The sequence below is a fragment of the Lontra canadensis genome, unplaced genomic scaffold (genome assembly GCF_010015895.1).
Source record: "Lontra canadensis isolate GAN:19392208 unplaced genomic scaffold, GSC_riverotter_1.0 scaffold7, whole genome shotgun sequence".
Classification (NCBI taxonomy): domain Eukaryota; kingdom Metazoa; phylum Chordata; class Mammalia; order Carnivora; family Mustelidae; genus Lontra; species Lontra canadensis.
Window position 1 is genome coordinate 6,979,226 of NW_022631001.1, and position 23,868 is coordinate 7,003,093.

At 41.4% G+C, this 23,868-nt stretch overlaps 2 protein-coding genes across 3 annotated transcripts in view; both read right to left on the reverse strand.

The window, feature by feature from the left end:
• The window catches only part of PANX1 (pannexin 1), a 41,151-nt gene extending 38,002 nt beyond the window's left edge, over positions 1 to 3,149 (reverse strand). The window contains exon 1 of the mRNA XM_032852792.1: positions 2,843 to 3,149. Coding sequence (XP_032708683.1) covers positions 2,843 to 3,023 — 181 coding nt within the window. The 5' untranslated portion in view covers positions 3,024 to 3,149. The remainder of the gene's footprint in view (positions 1 to 2,842) is intronic.
• A 5,094-nt stretch (positions 3,150 to 8,243) lies between these two features.
• Positions 8,244 to 23,868, reverse strand: part of HEPHL1 (hephaestin like 1) — an 86,151-nt gene continuing 70,526 nt past the window's right edge. The window contains exons 16-20 of one of the 2 annotated variants that reach the window (XM_032852791.1): positions 15,786 to 16,008; positions 14,363 to 14,502; positions 9,337 to 9,499; positions 8,808 to 8,879; positions 8,244 to 8,710 (exon numbers count right to left, since the gene is read on the reverse strand). In XM_032852791.1, coding sequence (XP_032708682.1) covers positions 8,511 to 8,710; positions 8,808 to 8,879; positions 9,337 to 9,499; positions 14,363 to 14,502; positions 15,786 to 16,008 — 798 coding nt within the window. In that variant the 3' untranslated portion in view covers positions 8,244 to 8,510. Of the gene's footprint in view, positions 8,714 to 8,807; positions 8,880 to 9,336; positions 9,500 to 14,362; positions 14,503 to 15,785; positions 16,009 to 23,868 lie in introns of both variants that reach the window. The other variant, XM_032852790.1, reaches the window with a different exon arrangement.

The following is a 23,868-nucleotide window of genomic DNA, read 5'->3' on the forward strand; positions in this document are numbered from 1 at the left end:
GTTCACTCGACAAGCCTTATAGAAGGGCTTCCACGTGCCGTGCAAGACTCCAGCTTCTAGGGAGCAACAGAATACGGAGTAACTCATAAGCAAGGGAGCCACGTAAACAAGTTATAATGCAACGTGCAAAGTGCAACCTGGGAAGAATATTCGAGGCACCAGCAAGATGGGGAGGACTTCTCATGAGGGAGGAGGAAGCCGGGTTTTAAGTGTGCAGGCCTGTCTCACACGTGCTCGGGGCCAGCGCTCCTGACTGAAGTGGTGGGGGACAGCTCCACTGAATCTCTCCCCTCTCTCTTTGTTGTTACTGTTCTCCTTAATCACGCTGCTTGTTCTTGCTTTCACCCAAGAGCTGACACTGCACAAAGTTCAATGCTGCCTGACATGACTCCATGCATGAATTTATGTACCTCTCTTCTCCTCCCTGCTCTCTTTCTGGCACTATCTAATAAGCACTCCACCTAATAGGTGTTCCCCAGTGCAGCTGGGATCCCCCGTGCCTGCCCTCCCTGCGGAAGCCCGTGAGAATAAGGGGAGTCTGCTCCACAGCATCACCCAAGTTCCCGCCAACCCTCAGCGGCTGGGCGCTCAGAGCCTGACACTGTCTTGTCACTGAACCACCTGCTGCTGGACATCACCAGTCAGCACGTTTGTCCCAGCCCCCAGATGGGGGGTAAACTCTTGCAGGGCGGGAAGAAGACCATGCCTGGACCTCCTCTCGTGTCCCACTCAACACACAGCAGTGCTCTGCACCTAGCACAAGCTCAGATTGCTGCTGGATAAACCGACTCCCAATCCCAACCGAACGCCCCTCTGGCAGCCCATCAACTTGAACATGTTGAAAGGGCTTCTGCCTCCGGAATGCCCCTACTATGAGGGCGGACGTTAAGCTTGAACACAGAAGGTAACCAACTCCCTCCTCCTGGCATCAGAGGCCCAGGACCACTGCCTGTCCATGATGGGGACCATGCCTCATTTGCTCTTGGGCCCTCAGTGCCTAGCACAGGCTCCAGCCCACAGCTGGTCTTCAAAGAACATTTGCAGAAGGAGAGACTATCTCCAGGACCCCAGCTACTTGGTGGTTTTCCTTTCTACCAGAAGTCCCAACTCCTTGCCAGCTGGAAGGCGGAAGGAGAAACTGCATGACTCTGCCTGCCCAAAGACCAAAAAAAAACCCCGACCACTTGTTTTCCACAAGGAATTTGGCAACTTCCTGCCAAGTCGAACAATTTAGTGCTGTAGATCACAAAATCAAGCTCACCATAAGCCGTTTCTAACCAATTCCTTCTGCAACTTAAGAAGTCCCATAAAAATACCACCATTCTCAGGGCACTTGGGTGGCTCAGGCCTCAGGCTCTTGATTTCAGCTCGGGTGGTGATCTCAGGGTCATGAGATGGAGCCCTGCGTCAGGTTCCGCACTCAGCGGGGAGTCGGCTGGAGAGTCTCTCTTCTTCTCCCTCTGCTTCTCCCCTCTGCAGGCACCACCATTTTCCAGTCACTCAGGTCTGCAGACTTTCAAACAACTCTGGTCAATATCTACCCTTCTTGACCTATTAAAAACTAGGTACCCAAGGGCCACTTATTGTTCCTTGATCTCTTAGAAATCATCCTTTCCCATCCTTCCCCTTCAAATCTTGGCCCCCACGTATGCATAAGACCTCATTTAATGCCCCATCATCTGGCATCTGGCCTCCCTAGTTCCACTTCCCTCCTTGACCCTAGACCCTATATGTTACCATCAGGTTTATTAAGCCCTGCTTTCAACAGGTCCATCCTCTGCTCAAACAATAACTTCGCACTCTGAAAATCATCAAGTCTGTACTCCTCTGTTCTAACAGACTGGACCCATATTCATGCTCTTATCCCAAGAATGGTGACTAACTCTCCTGCCTCAGCAGGGACAGTCACCGTCTCTCTCCTTCCAGGAACAGGTAACATTCTGTGAAATCTCAAAATCTTAGCGACCTTTGCTTATCCAAATCCCACCCATGCTCCGGGGCTCAGGACCAGCACAACTTCTCATAGAAGCTTTCCCCAAGGTCCACTGCCACCCACCTCTCTTCTCTCGTACTGAACAGGCTATAGCTGTCCGGTTGACTCAAAAGCATCCTCTCCTGTGTTGTAAGTCGGAACAGCTGATGAGAAAGACCGGTCTTATTAGCCACGTGATCCTGCCCCAAACACTTTCGCACCTCGGAAGTGTCATTATAAGTAAACGATAGTCTACATGATGGGGACTTGTTCATCCCACATTCGTAACAATGCCGTCCGGGTGGAGGATTCTGGTATTATCCCTCTAATACCTGCCAGGTGCAGTCATTTCCCAGCACTCATGACCCCGCAGAGCTGAAGTCTCAAGCAGTATCAACTCAAAGTGAGGTAATGAAGGGAGAACACACATTTCATGGAGTACTTTTCTTCACATCCTCCATTCAGCCACTCAGGAACTTCTCTGCTCCAAATTTTGAGGTAATTACACAAATGCAGGGGTGAGAGGGAAGGGAATAGGAGACCGTTGTTTTCGACAAATCTGACGGCAAGGGCGCTGGTCCTAAGAGCCGGACATGAACGCTAAGCCACACTGAGGATCAGTGGGGAAGCAGGCAGAAGAACTGAGCAGTAGGGATGCAAACAGGATCCACAGGGGTATAAAATGAACCACGTGGGCAAAGAATACACATAAAGCTGGGGCTCCCTTTCTTCCCAACGTTCACGCCCATCGCAGCCGGAGAGGGCTTCCAGGGGCGCGCAATAAAATCTCTTCCCACCAGGCCTGGGCTCCTCGGATAACGCCCGCTCGCGCCGGCCGGCCCCACCCCGCCCCTCCCGCACCGGCCTTACCGATCGAGATTTCCTGCGCGAAGGCCAGCGAGATGAGCAGCAAGGGCAGACCCACAGCGATGCACGTGACCATCTTATCCACGGCCAGCTCCAGCCGCAGCCCCTTGAACTTGGGCTCTGAGGGCTCCTTCAGCAAGAAGTCCGAGAACACGTACTCGGTGGCCAGGTGGGCGATAGCCATGGCTGCGGCGCGCCGGGGTCAGGCCGACAGGCCCTGGAAGGCAGGCCCGGGTACCGCGCCTTCGCCGTCACCTGCCGCTGCCGCGGCTTTCGCTTTCCCTTTCCCGGGTCCCCGGTTGCTCACACATCTCCTCTCGGCGCCCCCAGCCTTTGTGTGTCGGTGCTCCTGGCTCCCAGCGAGCCACAGCACCGCCGCCGCGACTCCCGCCGCGACTCCCGCCGTGCGCCCGGGCGCAGGAGCTCTCGCGCTCGCTCGTCCGCCGCCGGCCCGCCCCCGCGCGCTCGCCCAATACGGGTTCCCGGCTGCGCGCGCCGCTCGCCGCCTCGCCCGCGTCCGGAAGCGCGAGAGGCAGCCGCTCCCGCGACCCCTGCGCCCCGCCCCAGGGCCCGAAGCCGCCCCCCTGCCCGCCGGCCCTCCGCTCGCTCCGCCGCGCTCTTCCGGGACCCTGGACGAGCCGGCGAGCCCGGGCGCGTGGAGTTGCCGGAAACCGCGGTGACGCGGGCGGGGTGGGCGCCGCCCCGTGCGGGGTCCCCGGGATCCGCCTCCGCAGAGACATCTTCGCACTGAGCGCTACCTCCGAATTGCTCGCGCCCCCCACGGCCTCAGCCTCCCCCGTTCCTAGCCCAGGATTTTTGGAAATCATTTCTGAAAGCGGCTTTTCACACTGTGGACAGGACGGTCTTCCTTGACGCCCCGCTAACAACTCTACACGGTGGAACCAGCTTAAAAGGAGCTGCAAACGCTTCAAAGGGCAATGGCCGCCATAAAAGCCAGTCCAGGGGTGGAGAAGAGGGGACTCTGGACCCTTCCGGGGAGCTTGTGCGAGTGGAGGCGCGAGGTCAGTGGGGAGCCCTCCGTGCGCCAGAGTCTCACACTTCTATGATCGCTGCCCGGGTCTGCGCTTTTCCTCCGGCGCTGGTGGGCCGAGCCTTGATGCGGGAGCCTGCCCCCGGCTGTCCGCGGGTGGGTGGGATTAGAGGCTGCAAACAGCTGCTTCTGAACCCCTCACAGGAAGTGGAGAAACAGGAGGAGATGCTCTAGCCCACATCTTTGCAGCTGACGGGACCCTTAAACAGGAGGCTGCTTGAGCTGGGCTGCTTACTCTGCCCTTTGTAGCTGGGCGGGCCCAGGCTAATCTCCCCGTCTGCAGTCTGCCCTCGACTCTCTCAGGCGTATCTCCATCTTGACCTGTCCTCTGAACGCACATCCAGCAGTTTACACAGCTCTGCCCTGGGATGGCTCACAGGACTTTGGACTCACAATGGCCGGGACTGCAGTCATCTTCCCCTCCAGCTGAACTCCTGTCTTCCCTATCTATCTGGCTGAGTGCACTACCATCCACCCATCCACCCAAGCCAGAAGCCTCCAGCGCTATCTTTACCGCTTCCATGTCTCCCAGCTGCCACAACCAATTTCCAAATTCGCTTGCTCCTCTCTCCTAATATACAAAATCTGATGGTTGATCAGATTACATTATTAATACAGTAATAATATTAATGAAAATCTAGTTTATTCGTGTCTCCTTAATGTTTACCTTGTATCCTTTTTTGTTGTTCTAAGATCTCATCTAAGGATGCCACACTGTGTTTAGTTGTCACATCTCCTTAGTCCCTCTTAGCTGTGACAGTTAGAGTTATTTTTGATGACATTGCATTTTTTTTGTTGTTGTTAGTTGTAAAGTGCATTTAGGGATTGAATAATACATGCTCCTCCCCGCCCCGACCCCTGCTCCAGTGTCATTAGAAGGAAGCCAAAGCAGCTGTGGACCTCACTGCATGCATCCCAGAATCTGTTTTGTTTGTTTTAGACCCTTGGCATTTGAATATGAGAATTTTGCAACCAAAATAGTCAAAGACTAGTCCAGCCCACTACACCATCTGTTCTGCTTATACATTCAATTAAGTAATATTTGCTGAACAACGATTATGTATCTGCACTGTGTTCTGGGCTGGGGCAATGAGCAAAAAAAAGGGGTCTTTGCTTCCATGAAGCCTACATTGCAGTCAAAGAGGCAGAAGAAAATCAAACTGACAGAAAGATAAAATGGTCATGTCTTGTGATAAGTGCTACAAAGGAAAACAGTGACTCTGGGAAATAACAGAGGAAAGTCTGGGAAGCTGAAAGATGGCCAGGAAAGGTAGGAAGGGGATGAGAGTGCTGGAGAGGAAGAGTACTCTGGGCACAGAAAGCAGCGTGTGCAAAGGTCCTGAGGCAGAAAGGAACTAGGCAGAAAGGACACAAGAACTGATCAAAGTTAGAGCAGGGAAGAGTTGGAGATCAAGTTGGAGAGATGTGCATGGTCCAAATCAGGCTGGGTCCCATACCAAGGTAAACAAATTGGATATAATTAAAAGTGAAATGGATGAAATAACATATGGAGAAGGCTGTAAAAAATGACCACAAACTTGATGGCTCCCATGTGTTCTCTAACAGTTCTGGAGCTCTTAAATCCAAAATCATGTTCACTGGAATACAAGAAACTGGCAGGACCAAGCTCCCTCTGAAGGCTCTGGAGGAGAATCTGTTCCCTTGCCTTTCCCAGGTTTTACAGCAGCATTCCTTGGTTTGTGGCCCCTTCCTCCAACTCCAAAGCCATGGCACAGTGTCCTTCTTCAGTTGTCACCTGGCCTTCTTCCATAGACAAACCTCCCTCTGCCTCTATTAGAAGGGTGCTGTGACTTTTATTTATGGACAACCTGAGTAGTCTGTCTCAGGATCCTTCACTTCACTGCATAGTCCTTTTTGCCATATAAAATAACACAGGTTCAGAAATGAGGACACAAAATCTTTGGGGACATTATTAAGCCTACCCCCGAGGGCAAAAGAGAGAAGAGGGCCCAGTGGCAAGGCCTGAGGCATGCCAACACTTAAGTTAGATGGAAGAGAAGGAACTAGCAAGAGACTGAGAAGGAAGAGCCAAAGGAAGAAGGAAGGCTGGCAAGGGGGTCATGGTGATGAGCCAGGGGACTATGGGACATTTCGAAAGAAGGAGCCATCAGTTGTTATGGACAGGTTGAGTGAGATCAAGGTGAGGAAGCCATTAGAAATGGCTTCATGGTTGTTGATTTTGACAACAGCAGACTGGGAGGTGGGAGCAAGGCACACTGAGTTGGAAGTCACTGGAATGGGTTGAGGAATTCATGAGGTGAGGTGGTACAGGCAAAAAGTTCTGCTATGAAGAGAACAGAGAAACTGGGTTAGAGAGGGATATGAAATTAAAGAGAGCAGCCCTCTGTCTTTTAATAGTGGGTGCTGCCGATGACTTCATGTAGTAGAAAAAGCTGAACACTGAGGGAATGAAGTTCTTGAGAGAGCAAGAAGGTATAAGTCCAGAGCTAAGGAAGAGACCCGCCCTGGTAGGAGCAAGGATACTTCTTCAGTGTAACAGGAGATGTATCTAATTGTAATTGATTTTCTCAAGGACTGAGGCAGAGGAAGAAGTATGGTACATTTGAGGAAACAATGTTTGAGGATAGTCATATTCTTTGGGAGACATATTGTTATTCTGTTTCATTTCCCTTAGCAGGTATAACAAGGATAATTGCTGAATATCTAAAAGACTATTCTCCTTTAACCAACCCTGCCCTATGTCTAGTGATCAGGTAATAGTAAAAAAAAAAAAAGGCAAGTAGCCATCTCATAATCTGTGAAACTTTATTAAAAAGAGAAATGGTGTGTAATCAAACTACTTTATGGTTTCATTTTCATTAAAAAAATAGACTAAGAGAAAAGGGAAAAAAAACTAAATAATTTGTTATCTAGATGAGTTATAAATAAGGCATTTAACATAATTATCACTATGAAATTATACAGCCTACACATGTATGAAAACCGTAGAACACTTACTACAAAATCACATTGTCAGTGGTTAGCAGGCTGGAATTCAGAATCCTTTGGGTACACTGTTGGATATGACGTTCAAGCCAACTAAGAACAGAACTATTAGCATCCGCATCCTGTTTTATGTAAGACTATAACTTCTATCAAATTACCCATTTTCCCTCACCAAGATGAAGATGAGAAAGTAGGAAAGGTCCCTCCACCAGAATATTTTTTTAGGTTCTACTTGTTCATCTGGACAGCCAAATGATCTGCTAAGGCAGATGTACCGATATCACTCATCTGGCATTGACATTGGCATCGCAGGGCATCTGGCCCTGAGTTAAGGGCAATTTCTCAGTCTAGTAATAAGCAAAATTGCTTTTATCAATCTTAATCTAACGTTTAGGCATGTATACAGAGAGTGTGGATCACCTTGTAATGAATGGGTTGAGTTTAATTGTCTGGTAATTTATTTTTGCATTTGAGTCTTGAAAACTGTAATGCATATCTTCAAAACCAATTTAATGATTTAAAACCTTACAACTGGGACTCTTTTTTTTTTTTAGCCTTTTCTTTTCTGTTTTTTTTTTTTTTTTCCTCCTCCCCCAAAGGGCTGTCTTTAAGAGGCATGGAATCAAGAATTTTGTGAGAGTTCTTCTCCCCACCAGTCAGCTGCACTGATGACTTCCTCCTGGTGTTGCTCACATGATGAGACTGTCTTTATTTCCTAGAAGATGCAGACTTTGAAAGATCTGCTAGGTGAATAAAAAATCAGACTCAAGTCTCAAGTCCAGATTCGCCTTCTGTAAAGCTTCCCTCCCACGCAGGAGCTCCCACGTAACTTTTAGGAAGTCTCTGCTTCACAGTGGGAGATCCTATGCTTCTCTTGTAGAACTTCCGGCCCTCCACATTCTAAAATACAATACAAATTCTCTGGATGATTTTTTGGAGTGCAAAAAAACCTGTTGCCATGGAAACTTTGTAAAAACATATAACATGGCGTGAGTTGTAAACATCAAAGTATCTCTGCAGGTTTGCATAAAAACAGCACAATTTTTTTTAAAAAATGCTGATAACTGCCTTCTGTAGCAAACAGAGCACAGGCTATTTATATTAAAGTGGAAAAGGCCAGGAGACCTGGCTAAGGCCTCCAAAAGCTTCATTTGGTCAAATTCTATCAGCAGATAGTGGTTTAGACATTTTCATGAACTCCTCAAGAAGTTATTTTCCCTGAAATGACTAAGGGAAACATCTTATGTAACATTATATAGTGTTGAAAAATCAGTGCCATTCCACTTAGGTGCCCGAAGTAGTATAACTCCCAAAGTCGTCCATCTAGAAACTTGGATGGTTAGCTGAGGAAGCACCGTCTAATCTAAGAATTAAAAAAAAAAAAAAAAAAGGAAAATAGAGATATCTTTCAGAAGGTTGTCCCACTTCAGCAAACTCTTTCAGAGAACAGAATGTGTTTTCTCAGTCACACCTGTTCTTCTTTCTGTATTTTATACCTGAGGATTATTCACAGCCCATTAAAAAAATAAATAAGTAAAAGCAAATTGCTATGATTGTGTTCTGGAGGATCAAAGCCTGATCCAAGATATAATGTAAACCTGTCTTGATGAACGATGCCTTGTCCAGTTTCCCTGCTGAGGACGACCAGCTGGTTCACAGAGCATCCGTGGGGAGTGCGCAGGACTGGACTTCCCGGTATGCGACCTGCTTCCTTGCCGACCGCAGTCTGAGGGAGAGAATCACTGTGGAGATCAGGAGGAGGAGTCCAATGATGAAGAGGATGACCAAGGCTACTTTGGCTCCCCTAGGACCCAGATTCTTGCCAAAGAAATAGAGCTGCTCCTTGCCAGGTTCTCCTGTGAAAAGAAAAGTGAGGTGTCAGTCCTCTGCCCTTCTCTAGGAAGTGAATGCTGACCATTTGCATGAGGGATTCAGGGAGGGTATCATTACCATTGGGGGGCACTATGGCTGGGTGAGATGCTCCTCCAGATGGAGATTTCGTGGAGTAAGGGATCCTGTTGTCTGGACAAAGATGACAAAATTGATTGTTTTATAAACAACAAAAGTAGATTCTTTTCACGACATGAGTTATTTCAAGGGTTATGCCATTTTACCAAGGAGGACTTTATCCTGTTTGTATCTGCAGGGCTTTCTTAAGTTCTTACTGTTTTACATACTTATACACACACTGTCCTTACCCCATCTACCTTTCAAGCTTCTGCTCACCCATTAAGATCCATCTGAAGCATTATAGCTTCTAGAATGTTTGCTCATGTCCCTACATTGTTAACCATTATCTCCATTATCTCCACAGAGCCCTGTACTCTGCATTCTATGTTGGCACATATCATATTCTATAATAGTTACTGTTTATATGTCTGTCTCTCTTACATGACTCTGAGCCCTTGGGGGCTCTTAAGTCTCCTATTTTCAGGGCCTACAGGAAGCCTGGTACATCATCCCCAACAGAAAGCAGTACCTATGTTCTGAAGGACTGTGTAGGTTGTCTCCATGCCAGCATGGATGTGGTCAGACACGTGACAGTGTAACAACCATGTCCCTGGGTGATCAGCAAACAGCTCAATGGTTTGGAATGTCCCAGGAAAGAGATCATACACATCTCCTCGGTAAGATTTATCTATCTGCAGAAAGAAGGTAATAAAGATAAGAGCAGAAATCAATAAAATGGAGAATAGAAAAATAATAGAGATAAAGAAAACAAAAACTGATTCTGTGAACAGGTCATTAATATGTGAATCCATCCTCCACAGTGCCCCCCAATGATCCCTGCATCCTGCTATTTATAACCTTTGTAGTCCCCTTCTATATTGTATGAAAGTTGGTCTGTGAGATCAATAGCATATGGAAGAAGTGATGGCATTCTACTTCTAAAAGACTTAGACTCTCTCTGTTGCTCTCTTCTCTTGGATCACTCACCCTGGGGGAAGTCCCCCCACCCCGGCATACCCATGTGGTGAAAAAATGAAGCTTTCAGTCAATAGCCCCATGAGTGAGTTTGGATGTGGATTCTCCAGTCCCAGTCAAACCTGACGACTACTGCTCCAGCTGACATCTTGATTATAGCTTCATGAGAAATGCTGGGTCAGAACTGACTAGCTAAACTACTCCCAGATTTCTGACCCAGAAAAACTGTGAGTTAGCATTTGTTGTTTGAGGACACTAAGTTTTGGGGTAATTTATTATAAAACAATAACTAATACAACCCCCTGGACAAACTGACCAAGAAAAAAAAAAGACACAAATGACAAATATTAGGAACGAAAGAGGGGACATCACTAAGACCTTCCAGGCATTGGAAGGGATAATAAAGGAATATTATGAATAACTATCTACGAATTCTACAACTTGGATGGTATGGACAAATTCCTTAAGATGAAAATTACCTAGGTTCACTGTTCAGATTATCTATTAAAGAAACTGGAATTATATTAAGACTTTCTAATAAATTAAAACTCCGGGTCCAGATGGCTTCATTGGCAAATTCTACCAACATTTCAAGAAGAAATAATACCAGTACTAAACAAATCCTACTGGAAAATAGAAGAGGACAGACCACTTCCAACTCATGAGGCCAGCATTACCCAGACACCTTAGTACTTTACCTATACATTACCCTAATACTATATGAGAAGAGAAAGCTACAACCAATATTTTTCATGAACATAAATGTAAAATCCTTAAAAAATACTAGCATGAATCCAACAATATATACAAAAGATAATGCATTGTGACAAAGTATGATTGATCCTGAGATTGAAAACTGGTTCAATATTTGAAAATTAATCTATGTCAATGACAAATATACTAAAGAAAATTATCCACAAACTAAAGAAGAAAAATGTGATCATCTCAATAGATACAGAAAACACATTTGATAGAATTTAACATCTGTTTATGATAAAAACCATCAGCAAACCATCTATTCTATAGAATAGAAAAAAAACCTCATTCCACTTATTAATAGGAACTACAAAAACCCTAAAGCAAACTTTATATTCAGTGATGAGTAACTGAGTACTTCCCCCCCAGCCCCCATCAAGACTAAGGCGAGGATATTCCCTTTCACCATTCAGATTCAACATTAGAGTTCCTAGCTAGTGCAATAAGGCAAGACAAGAAATAAAAGGCATACAGATTGAATAAAGAAATAAAACCATCCCAATTCACAGAAAAGAAGATTGTCTATGTAAGAAATCATCACCCCAAAATCTACAAAAAAACTACTAGAACTATTTAGCAAAGTTGTAGGATACATGATCAATTATACAGAAGTCAATTATACTTCTATATATTGGTAATAAAAATTAGAAATTGAAATAGAGACAATGCAACTTATACTATCATCAAAACCCATGTTATTGCTTAGGTAATAATCCAACAAAATATATTCAAGATCTGTATGCTGAGATGGAAAAAACATTCCATGCTCATGGATTGGAAGAATAAACATTGTTAAAATATCTATACTGCTCAGAGCGATCTACACATTCAATGCAATCAAATCCAAATACTATCAACATTTTTCACAGAGCTGAAACAAAGAATCCTAAAATTTGTATGGAACCAGAAAATACTCTTAATATCCAGGGGAATGTTGAAACAGAAAACCAAAGCTGGGGGTCCACACAGTGCCTGACTTCAAGCAATATTACAAGGCTGTGATCATCAAGACAGCAAGGTACTGGCACAAAAACAGACACATAGATCAATAGAACAGAATAGAGATTCCAGAAATGGATGCTCAACACTATGGTCAACTATAGGAAAGAATATCTGATGGAAAAAAGACAGTCTCTTCAATAAATGGTGCTGGGAAAATTGGACAACCACATGCAGAAGAATGAGACTGGACCATTCTCTTACACCATACACAAAGATAAACTCAAAATGGGTGAAAGACCTAAATGTGAGACAGGAATCAATCAAAATCCTAGAGGAGAACACAGGCAGTAACCCCTTCGACCTTGGCCACAGCAACTTCTTGCAAGACACATCTCTAAAGGCAAGGGAAACCAAGGCAAAAAATGAACTATTAGGACTTCATAAAGATGAAAAACTTCTGCAAGGCAAAGGAAACAGTCAACAACCTAGAGAATGGGAGAAGATATTTGCAAATGACATAACAAACAAAGGGTTGGTATCCAAGATCTATAAAGAACTCAAACTCAACGCCCAAAAAGTAAATAATCCAGTCAAAAAATTGGCAGAATACATTAACAGACACTTCTCCAAAGAAGAAATACAAATGGACAACAGACACATGAAAAAATGTTCCATATTGTCATCAGGGAAATACAAATAAAAACTACAATGAGATACCACCTTACACCAGTTAGAAGGGCTAAAATTAACAAGACAGGAAAAACAAATGTTGGCAAGGATGTGGAGGAAGGGGAACACTCTTTCATTGTTGGTGGGAATGCAAGCTGGTACAGCCACTCTGGAGAACAGTATGGAGGTTCCTCAAGAAGTTGAAAATAGAGCCACCCTATGACCCAGCAGCAATTGCACTACTGGTTATTTACCCTAAAGATACAGATGTAGTGAAAAGAAGGGGCATCTGCACCCCAATGTTGATAGTAGCAATGTCCACAAGAGCCAAACTGTGGAAGGAGCTGAGATGTCCTTCAGCAGATGAATGGATAAAGAAGATGTGTTTTGTACATACAATATAATAATTACCCAGCCATCAGAAAGGATGACTACCTACCATTTACATCGACATGGTTGGAGCTGGAGGGTATTATGGTAAGTGAAATAAGTCAATCAGAGAAAGACAGTTATCTTGTGGTTTCACTCATATGTGGCATATAAGAAATAGTGCAGAGGATCATCGGGAAAGGGAGGGGAAACAATGACTTTATTTGTGATAACTAAAACCCAGAAAGATCCCAAATGCCCCTCAATGGGAAAGTGGATTAACAAACTGCAATGTATTCACACATTGGAATACTGCTCAACAATCGAACGGGACAAAGTACTGATAACACGCAAGATGGACGCAGTTCAAACGTGTATCCTAAGTGAAACAAGCCAGTTTCAAAATGCGGTAGATGGTGTGATTCCATTGATTTGACATTTCAAGAAAGACAAAACTACAGAGACAGAAAGTAGATCAGTGGTTGCCAAAGGTTAAGCATGAGAAAGTACCTTCCTCTAGAAAGTGCAAGAAGGACATTTAAGGGGGGTAATGGGGCTGTTAATCAGTATTGATTATGCTATCGTATGTGCTGCCCCAAATAGAACTGTACACTAAATAAAGGGGCTTTTGCTCAATGGCAATTGTACTTAAATTTTTGAAGTTTATATGTGTACAAAATAACTGTATAGGCATATAGAATGATTTTTATAGTTTTATTAAATTTTATAAATTTTTAATGTATTTTTAAAGATGTGAGTTGAAAAAGGCAAGTTCTGAAGAGCAGCGCAGCCATTTAATATGTAAACTATAGTCATTGTAGGCTAATATTTGGTGTCTTAACTATGTTAAATAAATACACAGAGGGGAAATATCAGGCATTTGTTAAAGTTACTATTTATTGCTGTTTAACCATAAAAGGCCCAATGCAGGTTCTTCCACGGATTAGATGTGATCATTCTTTTCTATTCTTTCTCCCTATAGACTTCACTAAGTTCTTGGGACCATGGCCTATTTATTTATTTATTTATTTATTTTTAAAGATTTGATTTATTTATTTTCCAGAGTGAAAGAACGAGCAGCAGGAGATGCAGAGGGAGACGGGGAGGGACAAGCAGATTCCCCTCTGAGCACAGAGCCAGAAGCAAGGCTTGATATCAGGACCCCACTATCATGACCTGAGCTGAAGTCAAACTCTTAATTGACTAAACCACCCAGGCACCCCAGGATGATGGCCTATTTAGATCTTATTCCTGGTATGCTGATTCCTCAGGACAGGGATGGGGCCTGGCAGTCTCTTCCTTAAACAGCCCCCCCGGAGTGATTCTGTACAGTCAGTGCCACCAAGATGGAACAGCTTGATGCTAGACAGGCAGACCACACATGGTCCAGCCCAGCTCAGCTGCGCCGGAAAAAAAAAAAAAAAAAAGACAAGATAAAGTTTTGGAGCCAGCTTGAAGTATCTACTGGATAGGGCTTTTCTGTTAGCAAATGACATAGAAAACAAAGGAAAAAAAAGAAAGTAAAAGAAAAGGGGGAAGGTTAAGGATAAGGAACAGACTACTACAGGGGCTTTTATATGTAGTATTAACAGCATCATCCAGAGTGGTAAAAATTATCCCCATACAACTGATGAAAAAACTCCCCTCTGAAGCTTGGAGAGTTTCTCATAAGCACAACAAAATACATACACATATTAAGAAATACCTACCAGGGGGAGGGTATAATCACGTTATTCTCTTCCATTTTCTAATATGACCCTCACAAGTCATCTTTATTCACAGTGAACATACATTGACTCTTCGAGTTCAAAAAGTCTTCCCCAAAGCATATTCCTAATACTTACTTTGAAAAGAAAGCTCTCAGCATGATAATGGATGGTATGTATGTCCACTTCACTTCCCATTCCCAACAGATACCAGTTTGTCATCGTATCTTCATTCATGATAAGGCCATGGAGATTCCCAAAAATCTTTCCATTGATAGCTAAGAAGACGAAAACAGTCTTTGATTAGTGGTCATTACTTAATCTGGTTTTAGAAATGGTTCAAGATCTTTAAGTTACCCATATTTTCATCTGCCTAATAAACACATAACCATCGTACTCACACCAATGTTCCCACCATTCCAGACCCAAAATCCAGGTTATGAAGAAATCCTTACAAAAGAGAGCCGGAAAAGAGAAGTCACAGTTTATTTTCAAAAGCTACGTCTTGGGTAGCAGGGTGTTGTCTGTGTGCTTGCTGGTTTTGCACATTCTCTTTATAGAGTGGGTTACAGGCTTATTTCTGAAGCAGCCCTTATTTATACCATTCTATAGATGAGTGAACTAAAGCACAGAGAATCAAGGTCCTATAAGTCAAAATTGAATGACTTAGAAGCTATTCCCTTAACTCTTTGCTTTCTGAGAACTAGTTTGGGGCAAGTTCCTAAGCATGACTGAATTGCCAAAAGGAGGAAAGCTTCACACGGACTGAGCCCATGCCCTCACAATGACCAAAGCAAACTCCAGCTGGGTTGACATGATGGGGACTCTCCCTCTGTTTTCTACTAAATTTTTGTTCTGTGCATCGTGCTACAGCCAAATGAGTTACATTTATTAAAAATAGCATACTCAGAAACTTTGGGGGGAAGGGAAGCAAAATGGTAGGGGAAGGAGTAGCTGAATCAGAAATCAGCCTACGTATTCTAATCAGTGTTAGCAATAATTAGCTTTGTGACCTTGGGCAAGGCCTATCTTTTTATATATTTTGGTCAGAAGTAGATCTTGGTATGATAGTACGAATGGGTCAATTAGAACATATTACTCTCATTTAAAAAAAAAACTACCTTAAAGTACATAGAATTAAATAAATAGCATAGACACAATAAAAGAGAAATTTGGTGATGGAATTTAATGTCCCTGAGTCAGTGTAACCAGGCCCTTAAATTTGATTAGCTTGATGTTATGATGTATTCTTGTAGAAATATACCCATAAGTGATAATTCATTTTTTAGGAATTACTTTACAATCTTACAGTTTAGGGATCCCAGAGTTCTGAGATAGAGCACCCTACATAATTGATCCAAAGTTGCACTGGACCTTCCTGGCAGCCAATCAATGGCTTAGTTCATTCCCTCTGAAGGAAAGGTCTAGAGGACTTTCTCTAGTCCAGGTGCCCCTGGGAATGGGGAAGGGTTCAGAGAAGGAGGTTGGGGACCTACTATAGTTATAGGAATTTCTATAAGCTTATATCAACAAGGGTTTTCTTTTTAAACCTCTGATATACCATGCATTTTGTTGCTCTCTTCAAAATCATCAGTGCGCTTAAAATTTCGTGGATCTTTATTGAGATACTTCTTAATATTGTCATCCAGATACCAGGATTCATTCTCATTAAATACCAAAAACAAGAGAACGAATTCATAATCAACATCACTTCTTCTTCCCTTTTCATTCAACACTCCTTCTCTGCAAATAATCAGAGGACCCATCAAACCGCTATATGTATCCTGAAAGAAAAATAAACTGAATTAGAGGAGCCTTTAAATAATTTAACAAGACAGATTAAGTTAGTAGGAAGGCCACTGTGAAAAGACTGTTGACTGCAAAATAATAATTTTTTTGAAGATTTATTTATTAATTTGTGAAGGGAGAGGGAGAGAGAGAACCTCAAGCAGACTCCATGCTGGGTGTGGAGCCCCATATGGGGCACAATCTCACGACTCTGAGATCACAACCTGAGTGGAAACCAAGAGTCAGCCACCTAACCTACTGTGCCACCCAGTCCCCTACCACAAAATAATTAAGAAGCCCTGAAGATGTGGCAGTGTTCCTAAAAATGAGCTACAGCAACCTCTTTGAGGGCTGAATTGGTGTCCCTCCCTCATCACTGAGTCACCAGAGCACAGTCCAGTGATTAGTACCTAAAAGATGCTCAATAAATATTTGTTGAATAATTGAATGCTTATTTCTATTTTCCTGTTCACTTTCCAAGTGAGACTATATAACTATATACAGGTCTTATATTCCACTTTCTATGGGTAATTAGAAAATGATTTGGGACCATGGATGACTGCCATGTCAAATTGTTCAGCCCCACACTTTCTTTGGGAGGAAAACTCCCACATTTCCAATTGCCTATTTAGATATTCCATCTGGGTGTGCTTCCCGCAACAGTTCAATCCACTGAGCATTTTTAAAGTGGGTTTTATTATTTCCCTCAAAACACTTCCTTCTCCTGAACTCTCTATTTCTGTTGATAGTACTATGCTGTTTCCTGTTGTTTAGGTCAGGAAACGATTTCAGTGTTTAATTCTTTTTTCTCCCTCACTTTGTCCCATCTTGTTTACTGTCAAATCTTACATTTCTTTTCCCTTCACAATACCTCTCCATTCTGTGACTTTTTTCCCATTCCATCCACCATGGTTCTAGTGTTGGATCTTAATCCCTCACCCTGGACTAGAAATTGCGTCCTCTCTGGTCTCTGGCTCACCTCGCATCCAGCCTATCCTTTTGACTACCATCAGGTCAATCTCATCACTCCCATATCTAGCAGTCTTCAGTGTTTTTCCAGTGATATTCCTGCTGGATAAATACAAACTCTCGACAGGTCCTTAAGCTACTCATGTGCTCCCCCAGTGGATTTTTCTACCTTAAGTTCCCCCAAACTACTTTCCTTTTGTACCTTAGATGGTGGCCAGTAGGATGCTGAACATTTTCCAAACACACCTTCTATTTTCCTATTTTCAGCTTTACTCATAATGTTCTTTCTTCTTAGACTCTCTTTCTAATGCTCCCTCTATAGCCCTGTATTCCTACTGAACTCACCGGACTCCAAGTTGTATTATAATTATGGGTGTACACATGCATTATTTTCCCCAAAGATGATAAATTCTTTCAAGACAGGAATATTTGCATCCTTCATAGAACTTGGTAGGACCATTTGCATATCACAAGTGCTCAATAAATATTTATTGGGAGGCACAAAGGAATAAACAAATGTGGGTTTCCCATAATTCCAATATGTAATTTTATTTTTTCAGGTGTCTTGTATTTCTCTCCTGAACTCTTGCACTGTCCAATACAACTCAGAGATGTTAATACAGCATCTAAAATATAAGTTTAGATAATCCTTTCTCTTTTTAAAAATAATGGACAATGCTTATATTATATATCAGATGTGATTTTAGTTTGGATTTGATTTATGACATGTAATTAGAGACTAGTTGTTTTATATACACATATCTGACTTGAAGTCAGTATTGAATCTTTAATTGCTAAGTAAAGTTAATCTACTTATTATTCAAATAGTTTGCAGTTTCAGTTATGTTTGGAGTGTGCTTTCTTTCCCAAGTCCAATGGCAATGGCAATACCTTTACAAGTGATAGATTTCTCACATCAAAAACCATGATATAAATTACATTAAAATATATTTTATTCTATGATTATCTATTTACATATCCTCTTTTGCTTCCAGCTACCTTGTAAATTATTTTATTATTATTATTATGTTCAATTAGCCAATATGTAGTAGATCATTAATTTTTGATGTAGTGTAAGTTCTAAATTTGGTAACTGACACACAGGGATTTTATTTGTTGTTGTTTTTTTTAACCCATATTTTAGATCAAGGTTTGGCAAACTTTTTTTGGTAAAGCACCAGATAGTAAATATTTTTTTTACTTTGCTGGCCATACTGTTTCTGTAATAACTACTGTTTACAAAGAGATAATAGACTCCAAATGGAGTCACTTATGCAAAGCTCACATCACCAAACTGAGATTTAATACCTAACTTAATTACCATTTCAACCTCTCCTCAGAGTGGAGTCTTAATCTGGAGTTACCTGGTCATGACCAATGAGGTAATCTGCTTCTTAGACCTCTGCCATCCCCTAAAGGAAGGTGACCTTGCCACAAATAATCCATTTTTCACTAGTAACTTCCTTATCCCATCCCTTTCTGCTTATGAAAGTCTTTCATTCTGTGCAGCTCTTTGGAGCTCTGATCTATCTGCTAGGTGGGATGCTCCTTGATTCATAAGTTATTGAATAAAGCCTGTAGGACTCTAGAGTGTACTCAGTTGAGTTTTGTTTTTTAAGAGAATTGGTAGCAGTGATGGAATCCAAAGAACACTCCTGATGGCTTTCAGGAACAGTGAGAAACAGGCATGATACCTCAGACCCTCTGAATTCTCTTTCTGACCATTTCTGAGGGCTGTGGATAAGTTCTCCTTGGTTCTGAGCTCCACTCTCTTTGTGTCAAGCTCCCACTCTAATTAGCTTTCCACAGTTCTCCGTTGGACTGGAATCCCCAGCCCTTGGTTCAGTCCCCAAATTCCACATTGGGAACTGCTGGTCGTTACTGGTTGGAGTTGGACTGGATCTAACTTGAAAGCTGGGCTGGGTCCAAAATAGAATTTTGTTTTACTTGTTTTGTGTAGATAAAGGCTATTGCTAATGGAATATTGGAAGTCAAAAGCTACAAAATTGGTGGGCATGGATTGAGCACTTAAAAGCTGTTAGAGCATCTGCTACTAAACTCTAAGACTCTTGTGGTAGAATAAGTTGGTCACAGAACAGGTTAGATTGACACTCAGTCATTCATAAACCTCAAGAAAATGTCCAAGTAACAAGGCACAGTGTAAAACACCACATAATCCCCAACCCAGTGGCACAGCCCCCGTGGGTATTAGTTTGACTCCAAGAGACCCAAAGGCTTAGCTGAAAAAGAGAGAGAGAGAGAAAGAGAGAGAGATCCTCAAATTTCAAAGAGTTGAGCATACCACCTTCTGGAACATCTACTTATTTTATGTCTTGAAACTACAGCCCCAGAAGCTATAAATACTACTAAAATGGCAAAATCTAACTAAAGACAACCTAGAATTACAATGGCCATCATGGGGAACATTCCAATGAGACAAGATCATTGATTTAAGAAGTACATTTACAAACAAGGGTTTCCAAATCAAGCAGAGAGAATGGGATACCTATTTTAATTGGGATTTAAAAGCTTCCAAAAGGCTTTAAGATTCCAAAATAACTTCATGCAAATTGTCTTTGCAAAAGTCTAATGAAAAATTAAAGATGCAAAAGGTATCTGAAACAATACTTAGGACTTCTTCATTACATGCTCCCTGGAGTCCATCATCAAAACACTGGCCCAGAAATTGATGTCTCATTTGTAATCAGCTGAGACATAAGGAGAAAAACCATCCTCACAGGTTTTGTGCAAATTCTTCAATATCCACTCAAATGCCCCCATACTTACCTACAAAGAAGAGCCCCTCATAATGCCCCCCACCTCCAGAATCGATAAGACCCTGACAGATTTTTTTGTAAACTGTTACATTATTCCCTTAAAAAGCCCAGGGGAAACTAAAATTAAAATGAATGAAAAACCTTGCCAAATCCTAATAGAGAGTGGAGCCTACAGTGGGGATCCTGAGAGAACTGGCAAAAGTCAGAAAAGGGTAAGAATTCTTACCAAGAGTTAGGTCTCCTGAACATCTGTCTATAGTGTCCAGTTAAGAAAGGAAAATAAAACTTCATATTGTCCTTTCCTTTCCAAATCCATACCTGTTGGTTATTGATCATTTCTCTCCCAGGGACAACTATTGCCTTCCTGTTTCTTTTATGTCCTAAGAACTTGACTTGGCTTTCTGCCTGCCTGGGACATGCAGGTTGCCATTTCTTTCTCTTGCCTATCTTTGCATGTGACTTTGGATCTTGGGAAATTAGTATCTTTTACCCTCTTCAGGGACTGCTTTTCTATACAAGGAGTATTCAGTACTGCCAGAAATATTTTCCTGGCTGAAAGGTGACAAGATATTTACACGAATTTTTTAAAGTAGTTCTGTGGCAAGAAGTTGACCAGATTGGAAGCTGACAATGAGACCGAGAGAATTTTTTTTAAATTGCCTGGCAAAAATGACATGATGTATCCAGAGGGAAAGAAAAACATCTCAAGCATTTGTAGAAAGATTTACTAAAACATTCCAGAGACAAACAGTTCTAAATCCATAGATATCTTTTTATTTTCATCTTAGCTGGAAATCCTCTCCTGACATATATTTTTAAAAAGCCAAATTGAAAATAATGAGGTTAGGTGGGTACATCAGCCCCTTGATATCATTTAGGCTGCAACCCAATTCTTTGAGGAATTAAAGCAACTACCCTTATTTCACAAATCTTGACAAAACAAAAAATGCAGCTCTAGAAACAATTCAAAATCCACCTATTACCAATTTACCAATCCCCCAAACCTCATCTATTTATTACAAAAAGCTTGCAAATACTGTAAAAGTTCTGACCTCAGGAAATAGTTCTGCCAGTTCTTTTGGAAAAACTGGCATTCTTTCCTTGTGCTTGAGACTGGAAATATTCTACCTGGTGTTCTCCAGGAACTCTTATCTAGTCATCTCTTTGAAATACAAACTTCATGGAGATAATTCTTATCAGAGGAAAAACAAGGAGGTGGGGAGTTTCTTTGGAACTTGGGCAAATGAAAAATCTCGTCTTCTCCAGAAATAGTAATAAAAAGCTTTGACCATCTTAATAGGTAACCTTAACTTCTTCCATCTATCAGTAACACAATTTAGATCTAACTTCTTTTATAACTATTGGATTTTGTATTATTGTGCTTGATTCATGGCAACATTTTAGAACAGAATCTATAAGATCTGTTTATGTCTGTGTGTGTGTGTGTGTGTGTATGTGTGTGTGTGTGGTAGATAATATTGCCAAAATGAATTCGTAAAAGAGCTCTATTTAATTGACTTAAAGAAAATTAAATACTTAAATGAATTAAGTATTTATAAAATTCTCAAAAATATGGGGTGCCTGGGTGGCTCAGTGGGTTAAAGCCTCTGCCTTTGGCTCAGGTCATGATCCCAGGGTCCTGGGATTGAGCCCTGCATGGGGCTCTCTGCTCAGCAGGGAGCCTGCTTCCTCCTCTCTCTCTGCCTGCCTCTGCCTACTTGTTATCTCTGTCTGTCAAATAAATAAATAAACAAAATCTTTAAAAAAAAATTAAAAAAAAATTCTCAAAAATATAATAGAAATTAACCCAAATGCTTTCTGGGTTCATGTGATCTGGGAAAAGTATTCAGTACTAAAGCTAATTAAGTCTGATAGCTTAATTAAAATGTACATGTCTTTAGAATTATTAACATTCAATAATGCAGACCTACAACTTTTATTCTACCTGGGTTTATTAATTAAATAAGTCTACATTACCTCTGTTAAGAATTTTGTTAATAAGAAAAATAATTTGTATGATGAAATTTTCATAAGTATTCTAAACATGATTGTTAAAAAACAAGTGAATTTAATAGATGTAACTGGAATTAGAGTTTTTGGGTGAACTTTTCTTAATGTTTGAAGTTCTTATTTAAATTCTAGTTAGTTAACTATAGTGTAATATTATTTCGGGAGCAGAATTCAGGGATTCATCACTTATATATAACACCTAGTACTCATCATGACAAGTGCCCTCCTTCATACCCATTACCTATTTGCCCGTTTCCTCTGCTCCCCTCCATCAACTTTCAGTTTGTTCTCTATCGTTAAGAGTCTCTTATGGTTTGCTTCCTTCTCTCTCTCTCCCCCCTTCCCTTATGTTCATCTGTTTTGTTTCTTAAGTTCCACATCTGAGTGATATCATGGTATTTGTCTTTCTCCGACTGACTTTATTTCCCTGAGCATAATACTCTCTAGCTCCAGCCATGTCATTATAAATGAAAAGGTTTCATTCTTTTTGATGGTCAAGTAATATTCCATCACACACACACACACACACACACACACACACACACACACACATCACGTCTTCTTTATCTATTCATTAATCAATGGACATTTGGGTTTTTTCCATAGTTTGGCCATTGTTGATCATGCTCCTATAAACATTGGATGGCATGCACCCCTTTGAATCTGTATTTTTATATCCTTTAGATAAATAGCTAGCAGAGCAATTGCTGGATCATAAAGTAGTTCTATTTTTAAGTTTTTGAGGAACCTCCATACTGTTTTTCAGAATGACTGTACCAGCTTGTATTCCCACGAACAGTGCAAGAGAGTTTCCCTTTTCCGCATCCTTGCCAAAATCTAGGGTTTCCTGTGTTGTTGATTTTAGCTATTCTGACAGGTGAGAGGTGGTATCTCATCCTGGTTTTGATTTGTATTTCCCTGATGATGAGTGATATGGAGTATCTTTCCATGTGTCTGATGCCCATCTGTATGTCTTCTGTGGATCTATCTGTCTGTTTTTTGTGCCAGTATAATGGTGTCTTGATGGCTACAGCTTTGTAATAGTGTCCAAAGTCCAGAATTGTGGTACCAGCAGCTTTTTTTTCTTCTTTTTCAAGATTCTTTGGCTACTTAGGGTCTTTTGTGTTTCCATACACATTTTAGGACTGTTTGTTTTAACTCTGTGAAAAATGCTGGTGATATTTAGGTGAACCTTTAAGCAATAGTGGTATTTTATGGTATGTCTACTTAAATAGTCTCCTCACATCTTTTTGATAACTTAAAACTTTAGAGTTTTGCTAAGTGAAATGAAATGATGAATAATAACTTAATATCTAGATCATTTCCAGATAAAATACAGAAATGCTAATTACTGAACATGGGTTTACTTACTTTTTTTTGCTTCTTATGAACAAGAAACTTAAGATATTTGGGTTTATTAATAAACAAGTTGTATGCCCCATTGAAAAATTTATTTTGAGGTAGAATATATTTCTATAAATTTTGAAATGCATTTATAAATTTGTCAAACCACAGAATGCTAGTGTAAAAGACAGTTAACAATTGTTTAGTTTTTTATTTTCACTAGAAATTATGGTGATTAATGGTTAAAAATTCAATATATTCAAGCTACTAGAAACAATAAGGGAAATGACTCTGTAAGGAAACTAGGTGGTGTGTTTTTGGTAGAAGAAGGTATGAGAAATGGAGATGCATTTTTGTTGAGGGAAAAGAAAGTAATTTTGTCCTAGAGTGAGGCTGATTATTTCAGAATAAGGAAGAGGAAAAGCAAAGGACAAAATTTGGGTGTAAAAAAGGAAGTTGTAGAAGGTTTGTAGAAGGGAATCTTGGGAAAGAAATTTTTAATTGAGTCATGCTGGCTCAGACTATAATAAATTTAAGTTAAAAAATTTTTAATATCAAAAGTACACAATATATGGATAATGCTGGCCTTGTAGAATGAGTTTGGAGGTTTTCCTTCCTCTTCTATTTTTGGAATAGTTTGAGAAGAATAGATATTAATTCTTATTTAAATGTATCATAGAATTCATGTGTGAAGTAACAGACTTTAGTTTGTTGGGAGTATTTTGATTACAGATTCTCATTACCAGTAATTGGTCT